General features: G+C 39.5%; 1 protein-coding gene across 1 annotated transcript in view; it reads left to right on the forward strand.

Moving 5' to 3' along the window:
- Nucleotides 1-13,976, forward strand: part of LOC102820845 (AP-3 complex subunit beta-1-like) — a 370,338-nt gene that overhangs the window by 155,981 nt on the left and 200,381 nt on the right. The window contains exon 8 of the mRNA XM_006873299.1: nucleotides 3,600-3,755. Within this exon, the coding sequence (XP_006873361.1) occupies nucleotides 3,600-3,755 (156 nt within the window). The remainder of the gene's footprint in view (nucleotides 1-3,599; nucleotides 3,756-13,976) is intronic.

The following is a 13,976-nucleotide window of genomic DNA, read 5'->3' on the forward strand; positions in this document are numbered from 1 at the left end:
CAAAACTCCAACTTCTCTGGAAATCCATAAATCAAAACTTAAGACTTTTTATTGACAAAACAGAGAAGCTAATCTCTAATTTTCAACTACCCTACTTTTATTTACTAGACTGCTAACCCCAAGGTCAGCCGTTCAAAACCCAACAGCTTCTCTTCGAAAACCCTCTATTGGGTTGCTATGAGTCAGCATCTACTTGATGGCACTTAACACCTGCAGCCTGCTTTTATGTATATGTGGTGCTGTAGGATAAACACTGGACTGCTAACTGCAAGTCAATGGATCAAACCCACCAGTAGCTCTTCGGAAACCCTATACAGGGTCTCTATGAGTCATGATAGAATTTTGTAAGACCAATGACTTCTTCACTGCAAATACCTTTTTTAAACAACATAAAGACACATGGACCTCACCAGATGGAATGCACAGAAATCTGATGGACTGTATATGTGGAAGAGATGGTGAGAAAGTTCCACATCATCAGCCAAAACAAGGCCAGGGGCAGACTATGGAACAAACCATCAATTGCTCATATGCAAGTTCAAGCTAAAGTGGAAGAAAATGAAAACAAATCCATGAGAGTCAAAATATGACCTTAAACATAACCCTCCTGAATTTAAAGATCATCTGAAGAACAGATTTGATACATTTGACACCAAAGACCGAAGACTAGAGAATTGTGGGATGGCATCAAGAGTATCATATAGGAAGAGAAAGCAAAAGGTCATAAAGAGGACAAGAAAGAAGGAAAAGACCAAAATGGATGTCAAAAGAGACTCTGAAATGTGATCGCCAGTATGGAAATGCTAAAGTAAGTGGAAGAAATGAGGTAAAAGAGCTGAATAGAAATTTTCAAAAGGCAGCTTGAGAAGACAAAGTCAAACATTATAACAAACCATGCAAAGACAAGGAGTTAGAAAACCAAAAGGGAAGAATATTCTCAGCATTTCTCAAGCTGAGGGAAGCGAAGAAAATTCCAGCCTCAATTTGTGATATTGAAGGATTCTATGTGCAAAACGTAGTGCTTATGAATTGGGCTGCGAACCGCAAGGTCAACAATTCGAAACCACCAGCTGTTCCGCGGGAGAAAGATGAGGCTTTCTGCTCCCGTAAAGATTTACCGCCTCAGAAACCCTGTACAGGGTCGCTATGAGTCAGAACCGAATCCACGGCACATAACAACAACAACATGTGCAAAATATTGAGTGAAGCAGAAAGCATCAAAAGAAGATGGAAGGAATATGCAGAGTCGCTATACCAGAAGGAGATGGTTGATGTTCAGTCATTTGAAAAGGTGGCATATGATGAAGAGCCAATGATCCTGAAATAAGACGTCCAAGGTGCATTGAAGACATCGGCAAAGAACAAGTCTCCAGGAATTGATGGAAAACAAATTGAAATCTTTTACCAAACTGATGAAGCACTGGAAGCACTCACTCATCTATGCCAAGAAATTCGGAAAACAACTACCTGGCCACCTGACTGGAAGAGATCTGTATTTGTGCCCATTCCAAAGAGAGGTGACCCAACAGAATGCAGAAATAATCGGACAATATCATTAATATACCATGCAAACAAAATTTTGCTAAAGATAATTCAAAAACACCTGCAACCGTACAATGACAGAGAACTTCCAGAGGTTCAAGCCGGATTCAGAAGATGACATGGAACGAGCCATATCATTGCTGATGTCAGCTGGATCCTGGCTAGAAGCACAGACTATCAGAAAGATACTTACCTATGTATGCTTCATTGATGATGCACAGACCTTCGATTGTGTGGATCATGACAAACTATGGTCAGCATTGTGGAGAATTTATATTTCAAAACACTTAATTGTGCTCATGAGGAACCAGTACACAAACCAAGAAGCATTTGTTTGACCAGAACAGGGGAACACTGAATGGTTTAAAAGTAGGAAAGATGTGTGCCAGGGTTGTATTCTTTCACCATACTTATTCAGTCTGTATGCTGAACAAATAATCCGAGAAGTTGGGTTATATGAAGAAAAATGTGACATCAGGATTGGAGAAAAACTCATTAATAACCTGCAGTATGCAAATGATACAACCTTACTTGCTGAAAATGTAGAGGACTTAAAATACTTAGGATAAAGATCAAAAACCACAGCCATCAGTATGTTTTGCACTTCACTGTAAAGAAAACAAGAATCCTCACCATTGGAGCAGTTGGTAACATCATGATAAATGGAGAAAAGATTGAAGCTGTCAAAGACTTCATTTTGCTGGGATCAACCATCAACACTCATGAAAGCAGCAGTCAAGAAATCAAACAATGGATTGCATTAGGCAAATCTGCTGCACAAGAACTCTTTAGAGTTCTGAAGAGTAAAGATGTCAGTTTGAGGACTGAGGTGTGCCTGACCCAGGCCATGGTATTTTCAGTAGTCTCATATGTGTGTGAAAGTTGGACAGTGAATAAGGAAGACCATAGAAGAATTGATGCATTTGAGTTATGGTGCTGGAGGAGAATATTAAAAGTACCATGGACTGCCAAAAGACTAAACAGATCTGTGTTGGAAGAAGTGCAGCCAGAATGCTCCCTGGAAGCCAGGATGGCCAGATTTCATTTCCCATACTTTGGACATATTATCATGAGGAACCAGTCCCTGGAGAATGATACTATGGTAAAATGGAGGGATAGAGAGAAAGAGGAAGACTCATAACAAGATGGATTAGCACAGAGGCAGCAGTGATGGGCTCAATTGTAGCAGCGATTGTGAGGTTGGGACAGGACTGGGCAGTGTTTCTTTCTGTTGTGTAAAGGGTCGCTATGACTTAGTATTGACTTGATTGCACTTAGTTACAATAATAGCATGAGTCAGAAATGACTTGATAGCAGTTAACAACTTACTATTTTTTTTAATGTGTGTTACAACTCAAACAGTGCTTTTCTTTCTTTGGACCCTTTGATCTAGTTACAGAATATCTAACCATTTGTGCAGATAGTTTTGAAGTTTTAAGGAGCCTTGTATTGTCGGGGTATCTTAGTTTTGTAAATATAAAACAAGCATTATGTGTACCATTTAAGGACACTCTTGATATGGCATTGCAAGATAATGTGCTAGATGACAAGGTCAGTTTCAACCGCAAAGTGTGTGATTGAAACCAACCAGACACTCCTCAGAAACCCGATACAGGGTTGCTATGGATCACAACTGACTCATAGATACTTAAGAACAAGAACAACAAAGGACAGTTAAGGAGCCCTGGTAGCGTTATGCTTTGGGCTGCTTCACTGCAGGATCAGCAATTGAAATCTATCAGCCACTCCATGGGAAAAAGATGAGTCTTTCTGCTCCCATAAAAAGTTACAGCTTCAGAAACCATATACAGGGTCAGTGTGTTGTTACAACCAATTCTACAACACACAGCCACCACCACCACCACCACCCACCATCAGATAATATTTGGTATGCTAATGAACTGAGAAATGAGTTAATGAGAAAAGGCAAGGCCTCTATTCATTTATGTAATATAATAATTTTCAGATTCCACAGCAATAATATTCTATTATTACCATTAATGTTACCATTAATGTAGACCTGAACTAATCTTGGGGTTGGATTTCTTTCCTTGCAGGATGATGGTCCAGAAGACAATGAGAAGGATTTCTATGAGTCTGATGATGAACAGAAAGAACAGACTGGCAATAGAAAGAAGCCGTATGCTATGGATCCAGACCATAGACTCTTAATTCGGAACACAAAGCCTTTGCTTCAGAGCAGGAATGCTGCGGTATGATAAAACACTACTAAGAAATCATGTATTTTAAAAGTGGTTAAATGATTTAAGTTCAGTAAACATGTCTTTTGTTTTGTTTTGTTTTTTTGTTTTTTAATGTAATAGTGAAGCACTTTTTTGTTTGCTGATTTACACACCAGAAAGTAACAGGTAGTTGTAAACACAATGTGGAATATAAAGTATAGATTTCTGGGAACTAATACCTTAAATGTTACCAAGTATGCAAACATCAGTGTTTGGTGACAATGATTACTTTGATACCTGTGTGCCTAATAGACTCTATGTGCTTTTTTTGTGGTTTTCATAATTGGCTTTTCCTAAGACAGGAGCTCAGCTCAAGATGTTTCCCAATTGAATTGATTAGCTAACTCCCTACACAAAAACTCTGTATATTTCTCATTTCGTATACTGTGATCATGGTTGAGAGCTATTTATCTGGTACCAGTTCATAGTAATAGTATCTACCTGCTAGAATTCTTAAGAGAGACTAAAATATAATGAAAGCACCTAGCGTTAGGCTTTGCACATAGTAAATGTAAAATTATCTTCATTTAGGTCCTGCATTTGTTTTTTGTTTATTTTTTTATCTTTTTATCTTAAATCACCTCTTATATTTCAAAACACTACTTGTGCATTATTGTTAATGGGAAAATACCGGTAAGCACAACTAAGGAATTAAAACATCACATTCCCATCACCATTTATCACCGACCACGTAATGCATTTTTCCAGATTTTGTTTCTTCTTAAATATACTTATATTTACATGTCTATGAAATGGTACTTATTTAGTTTATAACCGGATTAAAATAACACTGTATATTGTATTTTATATATATTTTTTCACTCATTTCTCTCCACCTATCTTGTTTCAAAAATTTTCATCTCATTTAATGCCAGTTAATTTAAATTATCCTATATAGCTACTTGATCCAAAACTGTATCTAATGCCCTGTTATATCTTTGGAACCTCTCTAGTCTTACAGAATGTGCTGCTATAGAATGAGCTTCTAAGCTCTCTTCACTGTGTCAGTTTGTTCTGCTAAACCCTGCATTTCGTATTTACTGGAGGTTATACCTAAAGATTTGATGTATTCAAGTTAAATATATTCATAAGCATATATGTATTTTTAAAGAACAATCTTAATGAATTGGTCTGTTCAGTTGTTAAAAGCTTTGAAAATGAAGAATTCCACTTTCATTATTTACATACTTTCTGGTACTATGCTTGACATTTTAGAGCCTTAAGTGCTGTACTGCTTAATAATTGAAGTTTTTCTTTTATATCTAATAATTTAATTTCTAGTTAATTATTTAGTAACCATCACAGTAATGCCAAAAATACTTCGCTCATGTTGCAAAATATGTGCCATAGCTTAGCTAAGTCTTTCTAATTTACCACCTGAAATTACTTTATGATTGAGTATTTAACTTTGTCTTTAAAATTGTTCTTAAATACTAACTGATCAAAATTGTTCTGAAAAGTCAGAATAATAGTTTGTACTTTTTAATCCCAGTATGTTTGGTACTGGTAGATATAGGTGTTTTTGGTAGATATAGATGTAGTGCTGTAGGATAAGCACTGGACTGCTAACTGCAAGTTCAGTAGTTCAAACCCACCAGCCATTCCTTAAAAACCTTATGCAGTGTCGGACTAGATGACACTTAACAACAACAAATACAGATAAAACCACACTTTTGAAAGATTGTGAGTAGATTTTTTTTTTAACCTTAAGCTCAAACTAAAAAAAGAGACTTTGAGAATTCATTTTAGGAAACTTAATTGGTTATGTTTCTGTAGATTAAATTGGAGATAGGAAATACTGGAAGCAGAATGTTAGGTTATTTTCTCAATCTAGATGAGGTCATTGTTGTTGTGATGTTGTTAAGTGCTGTCCAGTTGGTTCCAGCTCATAGCGACTCTGTATAGGGTTTCTGAGGAGCTGCTGATGAGTGTTGCACCACCACCTTTGCACTTCAAACCAACCGTGTAGTACAGTACTCATCCTATAGCACCATACCAGATGAGGTCATAGTGGCACAAATAGTCAAGAATAGAAAGGATGTACTTTTTTTATTAATAGGAGGAATGTAACTATTGTTGTTGTTGTTAAGTGGTCTTGAGTCAGTTTCGATCATAGTGACCCTATATAGGGTTTCCGAGGAACAGCTGGTGAGTTTGAACCGCTGACATTGTGGTTGAGTGCTTATCCAGGCTAGAAGGCCTGTAAAATGTGCCTTTTAGTCTTTGGTTTTTAGAGTTATGGTAGTTTGTTATGGCTTTTTTGTTTTGTTTTTTTGTCATGGCTTTTGATATTAGACTGTAAATTTCAAAATCTATGGACTTAAAAAATTTAACATCTTAGATTTACAGGTACAGAGGAAAAAAAATCATCTAGCCCCTTTAGATTTGAGAGCACTTTAATTCATCTAAGAAAAGATAGAGGAGATGGATCAGGATGGTGGCATAGTTAGATGCCTCCTTACAACTTTGGGACCCTGAGCCACAAAGGAAAGGCTAAATAATCAGACCCAGTGCCATGTGAAAGGAAAGATTATACAAAAGCAGCTGACACAGAGAATAATGTATTGTTGGCACTCTTATCAGCTAGACCTATTCCGCATGGTCCTATTGAGACAAAGCCAGCAGGGGTATCAAATGAAGCCACTATCAATTGGTGCTGCTAAGCAGGAGCCATCCCGCACCTGAATCCAAAGCCAGATAGGAGCTCTCACTGTCTAGCAAAAGTGAAATGTCCCCACTCCACTTCTACCTAGTCCCTGTCTTGGAGGCTCATGGACTTACGGCACCCAGCCATCCACTACCACCATCACCCTTTTGCATGCAGACAAGGATCGCTAGTACCCATATCCGCTAGTGCCCTGACCTCTGCTCCAGGTGCTGTGGAATTTGTGAAAACCTGAGTAACCTTACAAGAAATACTAAAGGGAGTTCTCTGGATAATGAACCACTGACATCAGATAGCAGCCTGAGATGAAAAGACAGCAGTACCACCCAAATACCAGATAAAGAGTTCTCAAAAGCAAAATAAAGTTATAAAACTGAAACCAAGGAGCCAGAGGCGTCCATCTGTAAATGACAATACCTTCAGAACATAAAGTGGGAATAAATGGTATAGTTACGGGACTTTCATATGGAGAGGAAATCAAGGCCTTATCAAGATATAACAGAAGCTTAGGAAGATACAGTTTCATTTCAGAGTAACTACAAGGAACATTAATAAATCTGCTCACCAAAGTCCACCGCTCATCCAACAGTGTGTCATAATACGGTGACTTGTGTGTTACTACGATGCTGGATGCAGGGTCATTCGTGGTGGACAGACTTCAAGACTAAGAGAGAATAGCAAAAAAGAGAGGAGGACCAATTCTGAACATTTAGCCACTGTAAACCTTACGAATAGCAGCAGACCATTGTCAGATACAGTGCTGGAAGATGATCTACTCAGGTTGGAAAACACTCAAACTATGGTTTGGGAAGATCTGCCTCCTCAAAGTATACTTGAAGTTAACGGCGTGAATGGAGGAAAGCTTTCAGGATCTTCATTTGCTAATGTAAAACTACTCAAAATGGGAAGAAACAGCTACAAACATCCATTAATGTGTGAAATATGAACATTGAAATAAATACTGAAAGTCATCAAAAATTTAATGGAATGCTTAAAAGTTGATATCCTAGGCATCGTTGTTAAGCGCCGTGGAGTCAGTTCTGACCCATAGCGACCCTGTGTAGGGTTTCAAGGAGCAGCTGGTGAGCTTAAACTGCTGACCTTACAGTTCAAACGGCTTTGCAGTCTGGCTTGTTAACCCACAGTGCCACATCAGGTTTCGTCAAATTGATTCTGACTCATAGCGACTTTATGCACAACAGAACTGAACACTACCCAGCCCTGTATCTTCCTCACAGTCGTTAATTTTGAACCCAGTGCTGCTGCCACTGTGCCAATCCGTCTCTTTAGGGGTCTTCTTTTTTTGCTGACCCTCTAGCTGTCCTTCTCCAGGGACTGATCCCTCCAGACAATATGTCCAAACTATGAGAGATAAAGTCTCACTATCCTGACTTCCAAGGAACCACTCTGGTTGTATTTCTTCCAACAGAAATTTGTTTGTTCTTTTAGCAGTCCTTGGTTACTGTCAATATTCTTCTCCAGCACTTTAATTAAAATGCATCAATTCTGCTACAGTCTTCCTTATTCACTGCTCAACTTTCACACATATGTGAGACTGTTGCAAATATCAAGGCAGGGGTTAGAAGCACTTTAGTCCCTCAAACTGAGATCTTTACTCTTGAACATTTTAAAGAGGTCTTGTGTAGCAGATTTGCATAATGCAAATACATTGCTTGATTTCTTGACTGCTACTTTCATAAGTGTTGGTGATAGATTGAAGCAAAATGAAGTTTTTGACAGCTTCAATTTTTTTTCCATTATCATGATGGTACTAATTGCTCCAGTGGTGAGGATTTTTGTTTTCTTTATAGTGAGGTGCAACCCATACTGAAGGCTGTGGTCTTTCATCTTCATCAGTAAATATTTTAAGTCCTCTTCATTTTTATCATGTAAAGTTCTATCCTAGGCCATAGTGAGCTAAACTGGACTGGTATTGGCCATTTTGAATCAGTTTTACTATGCTGGGAATGACAAGATCAAGATGAATTGTGTTGCATTCATTGTTAGAGCATTTCAGCATCTATTTTGAAGTAGAGTCTTGTTTGTGATAGGGTACTATCCATACAACTACAAGGTAGACCAGTTAATACCACTATTACTCACATTTATGCACCAAGCACCTTCTTTGAGCCCTGGTGGCATAGTGGGTTAAGAGTTGAGCTGCTAACTGCAAGATCAACAGTTCAAATGTACCAGGAGCTCAGCGGGCGAAAGATGAGACTTTCTGCTCCCATAAAAAATTTACAGCCTCAGAAAACCCTGTATAGGGTCACCATGAGTCAAAACAGACTCAATGACACACAGCGACTGTCACCACCACCACCACCTTCTTCAGTTTGAAATTTTTCAGACATGCAGTCAAGATGCATGGATAATTACTGGAAAGGATCCCTAGTTGTAAAATATGGACTTGGTGATGGAAACAATGCTGGAGGTTACATTTTACAAGACTGTGGTGTAGTGAATTAGTTAATGTTTTTTCTAGCTATATTCTGTAACTCCCAACAGTATTTCTGCCCTGCTGGATCTCGGTAAGAGAAGTTGGGAGATAATACTAGTAGGATTACATGATTAACCTGTGGATGATAGCAGAGATCATTGTAATTGTCAAAACTTAAAACTCTAGCATGGGTATAAATTGAACCATCTCAGAGGCTATCTGTTTAAAATGGAAATGAAGTCAAAGAGTATAATAAGGTTTCTCTGAGTCAGAACTGATTCCATAGTACACTACTATTGTTAAGTCAGTTCTGACTCAGAGCAATCCTGTATAAGCTTTCCAAGGAGCTTCTGGTGAGTTTGAACTGTCATCCTTGTTGTTAGAGTCCAGTACTTATCCTAAAGCACCACACCAGGACTTCACCATACAAAGATGGACTTCACAGTAATCAAATGTACTATATCTGTGGGAAGAGATAATGGAGAAGTTCATCATCATCAGGTGAAACAAGGCCAGGGGCAGACTGTAGAGCAGATCATCTATGAATTTGCTCATATGCAAATTCAGGCTGAAACGGAAGGAAATGAAAACAAGTTCATGAGAGCCAAAATATGACCTTGAACATATCCCACTTGATTTTAGAGACCATCTCAAGAACAGATTTAATGCATGAGACACTAATGACTGAAGCCCAGAGGAATTGTGGGATGACATCAAGAACATCATACAGGAAGTAAGCAAAAGGAAAAGACTGGAAAGAAAGAGAAAAGACCAAAATGGATGTCAGAAGAGACTATGAAACTTGCTCTTGAGCACAGAGAAACTGAAGCAAGAAAGTAGAAGAGCTAAATGGAGAACACTAATGAGCAACTCAAGAAGACAAAGTAAAGTGTTGAAATGAAATCTGCAAAGACCAGGAGTTAGAAAATCAAAAGGGAAGAACATGCTCAGCATTTCTCAAGCTGAAAGAACTGAAGAAAAAAATGCAAGCCTCGAATTGCCATATTGAAGTATTCTGAGTGTTGGTGTGGTGCTGTAAGATAAGCACTGAATTGTAACCTGAAGGTTGGCAGTTCAATCCCACCAGCCACTCCTTGGAAACCTTATCTATTCAGGGTCACGATTAGTCTGAATTGATTCTATGATACTTAACAACAACAAAATGGGCAAAATATAGAATGATTCAGAAAACATCAATAGAAGATGGAAGCAATGTACAGTGTCTGTGTACCAAAATAGAATTGATCGATGTTCAACCATTTCAAGAGGTAGCTTAGCATATGATCCAGAACCAGTGGCATTGAAGGAAGAAGTTTAAGCTGTACTCACGGCTGTGGTGAAAAACAAGACTCCAGGAACAGATGGAATCAAATCACACCACAACCTTGTTTGTTGGCTGGAAGCAAAGAGAACTTAAAATACTTATTGAGAGATACTGGTTTCCTAGCACGCAGCAACTTCAGCACCAACAGTCCTATAAGGTGAAGGACACAGTCCTAAGAGGGAGATCTGGCCTGTTGGTTTCAGAGGCTTGAGCTGTTGGGCGTACAGGGAGACAGGTAAAGAGAGTGCTGTAGAAACAGACTGCGCTGTGGGGCCCTTCTGTAGTGGCAACCACCAATTACCAGCTGTGGGAGGGATGCCAAACTGTGATCAGATCCTGGTGAAGAACTGCCTTATTGCTCTCAGAGTACCCCCTAGTAGATTGTTGGTTGTGAGGACACAGGGAAGATGTGGGATAGGTGATGTGTTACATCGTAGAGACTATGTTCAGTGGCATTAAACTGTGTATGAATTACTGAATGGAAAACTGATCTGCTTTGTGAACTTTCACCCAGTTCACAATAAAAGTTTTTTTTTTTTTTAAAGGCTGCTGTTTCTTAACTTATAGCAGCCACAGTCCAGGAGCACTGAGTGCTAGTCAGAAGAGGGAGGGGGTTGGTCCTATTGATAACCAGAGACAAGAGCTATGAGGTGTACAGGGGGTCAGGTAGAGTGCTGATTGGGGGGGAGACTCCACTGCAGGACCCTTCTGTAGCTATTCATAACAGAGGTTGGGGGTGGGTGGGTATCATGCTCTAAATAGACCGCAGGAGGTTATCAGAGCCCTCTCTGTAGTGTGTTAGCTAGGGATGTAACCTCCACACCTAAGGATGCCTCCTTCTTGACACATAGCCATGATTCAAAAGGAGGAAACCACAACTGGCTCTCTAAGAGGTTTGGTCTATTGTTTTCAGAGTCCTGGTGTATGGGGTGCGTAGGGATGGTAGTAGAGTGTTTATTATGGGAACGGATTCAACTTCACTGTCCTTTTGTAGCAGTTCATATAAGGCTTGCAACCACCAGTGGGAGAAGCGAGTACACTTCAGTCAGACCCCTGGAGTTGTCTGCCTTGTTGTTTATGGTAGAAGCTTGGAGTCCTGCCACTTTGTACAGAATAGGGAACTGTGGTGGTTAGGGAAGCAGGCTTTTTTCAGGCCACTATGCAATAGCCTCATATGGATGCGAAAGCTGGACAGTGAATAAGGAGGATCGTAGAAGAATTGATGCCTTTGAGTTGTGGTGTTGGAGGAGAATACTGAAAGTGCCATGGACTGCCAAAAGAACCAATAGATCTGTTTTGGAAGAAGTGTAGCCAGAGTGCTCCTTGGAGGCCAGGATGGCTAAGCTTCGTCTCTCCTACTTTGGACATGTAGTCCGCAGGAAACAATCGTTGGAGAAGGATGTCATGCTGGGTAGGGTGGAGGGTCAGAGAAAAAGAGGAAGACCCCTAACAAGATGGATCAGCCAGGTGGCATCATTGATGGACTCAAGTGTGGCAGCGGTAGTGAGGTTGGCCCAGGATCGAACATTGTTTCTTTCTGCTGTGCATGGGGTCGCTATGAGTCGGTTCCAACTCGATGACACCTGACAACAACAACAACATGCTATCTGACAGTGTTCCACCACTATTCATAAGAGACGAAGTATTTGGAAGTAGTCCGTCTCTTTTCTTCCTAGTCTGTCTTTGTCTGGGAGCTCATCTGAAACCTGTCCACCATGGGTGATCCTGCTGGTATTTAAAATACCAGTGGCATAGCTTCCAGAATCACAGCAACTCACAAGTTACCACTGTATGACAAACTGACAGATAAGTGAAGACTCATTAACAACCTGCAATATGCAGAGAACACAGCCTTGTATGCTGAAATCAGAGGATTTAAGGATTTAAAGCCTCTTCCCTCAGTGTGTTCTGAATTCATTGGAATTCAAGAAACGTGAGGTCCAGAAACTAAGGTTTGCCCTGTTTTAAACAACTCTCCCCCAGGGCAGTAGGATGCTCTTCCTGTCACATAAAACAATATTAGAATATTCTCACGTAAAAAGTGGGATGGTGCTTCTGAGTTCATGCATTTCCCCACATACAACATAAAATATTCTCCAAGAGTAGGCTACCCTGCGGGAAAATCTAGTTGATTTTCTTCAATCCCATAACCTCTCTTCATACTAGATGGAGAAAAAGGAAGTGGGAGGAAAAATACAGTTCCGCATATCTTCCCATGTTTTGGTTTCTAAGCAAACAAAAAAGCAGAACCAAGGATTTGTTTGAGTAAATTATATTTAAACATAGTTATAAAACCATCTAGCTTTGAAAGATTGCCAGTAAGTAATTTTTAAAACTATTTTGTGTGTATATGTGTGTTGTTGAAAATTTACACAGCAGAAGATATACCAATTCATTAATTTCTACAGTAACTAGCCAGTACACTATTGAAAGTGCCATGGGCTGCCAAAAGAACCAATAGCTCCGTTTTGGAAGAAGTCCAGCCAAGAGTGCTCCTTGGAGGTCAGGATGGCCAGACTTCGTCTCTCATATTTGGGACATGTTGTCAGGAGGGACCAGTCACTGGAAATGGATATCATGTTTGGTAAGGTGGAGGGTCAGAGAAAAAGTGGAAGACCCCCAGCGAGATGGTTTGGCCAAGTGGCAGCATCGATGGACTCAAGTGTGGCAGCAGTAGTGAGGTTGGCCCAGGATCCGGCAGTATTTCGTTCTGCTGTGCACAGGGTCTCTTTGAGTCTGTACCGACTCAATGGCACCTAACAACAACAATAAGAAGTTACTGAGAAAGATGAAATCAGTTGTACAAAACCAGAGGTGGCCTGAGTGGCTGGAGGTGAGGCAGGGGTAGTGGGAGAAGTGATTTTCGTACCCTATCAAATTCATAGATGATTGTCAATAAAATTTTAGCCAAGAGAATTCAACAGGCTATCAGAGAAAGTTTTGTCTGTCTTTGGTTCCCTGATACCTTCCTCTGTTCCCAATTCAGAATTCCTCAAAGCCTAGCACTGTTTGCTTCTTGTATTTATAGGGGAATATGGGGAATTGGTTTGATTACACCACTTTGTCCCCAGAATTCACCTTAGTTTTCAAAAAAATGACTAAAACTACTTGTGATTAAGTCAGTCTATTAAAATATTCTTGTTCTCTAAGATATGAAATTTAGAAGTTCTGTATTTAAAGTTATTATTGATTCAACAGAGAAGAAGTAAAATATCCTTGAATTCTTTAAATTCATATACAATATCTGAAAACTATCAATTTCGAAAAAGAGCACAACATTTTGGTATTTTTAGGTGTCATTGAGTTGGTTCTGACTCATTGTGGCCCTGTGCACAACAGAATGAGACACTGTTCGGTCCTGTGCCATTCTCACAGTTGTTAAGCTTGAGCCCATTGTAGCTGCCACAGTGTCTTATCAATCTCATTGATGATATTCTGCTTTTCTGATGACCCTCCATTTTACCAAGCATGATGTCCTTCTCGATGAAATAATCCCTTTTGATAATATATCTGATGTTTGAGAGACAAAGTCTCTCTACCCTTGCTTCTAAGTAGCATTATGCATGTACTTCTTCCAACCAGATTGGTTAGTTTTTCTACTTATGTATGGTACCTTCAGTAGTTTTCTCCAACATCGTAACTCAAATGCATCAATTTTTCTGCAGACTTCCTTATTCATTGTTCAACTGGCACATGCATATGCAGCAATTGGAAATGCCATTTCTTTGGTCAAGCACACCTTAGTCCTCAAACAGATATATA

This window comes from Chrysochloris asiatica, unplaced genomic scaffold (genome assembly GCF_000296735.1).
Source record: "Chrysochloris asiatica unplaced genomic scaffold, ChrAsi1.0 scaffold00234, whole genome shotgun sequence".
NCBI classification, from domain to species: domain Eukaryota; kingdom Metazoa; phylum Chordata; class Mammalia; order Afrosoricida; family Chrysochloridae; genus Chrysochloris; species Chrysochloris asiatica.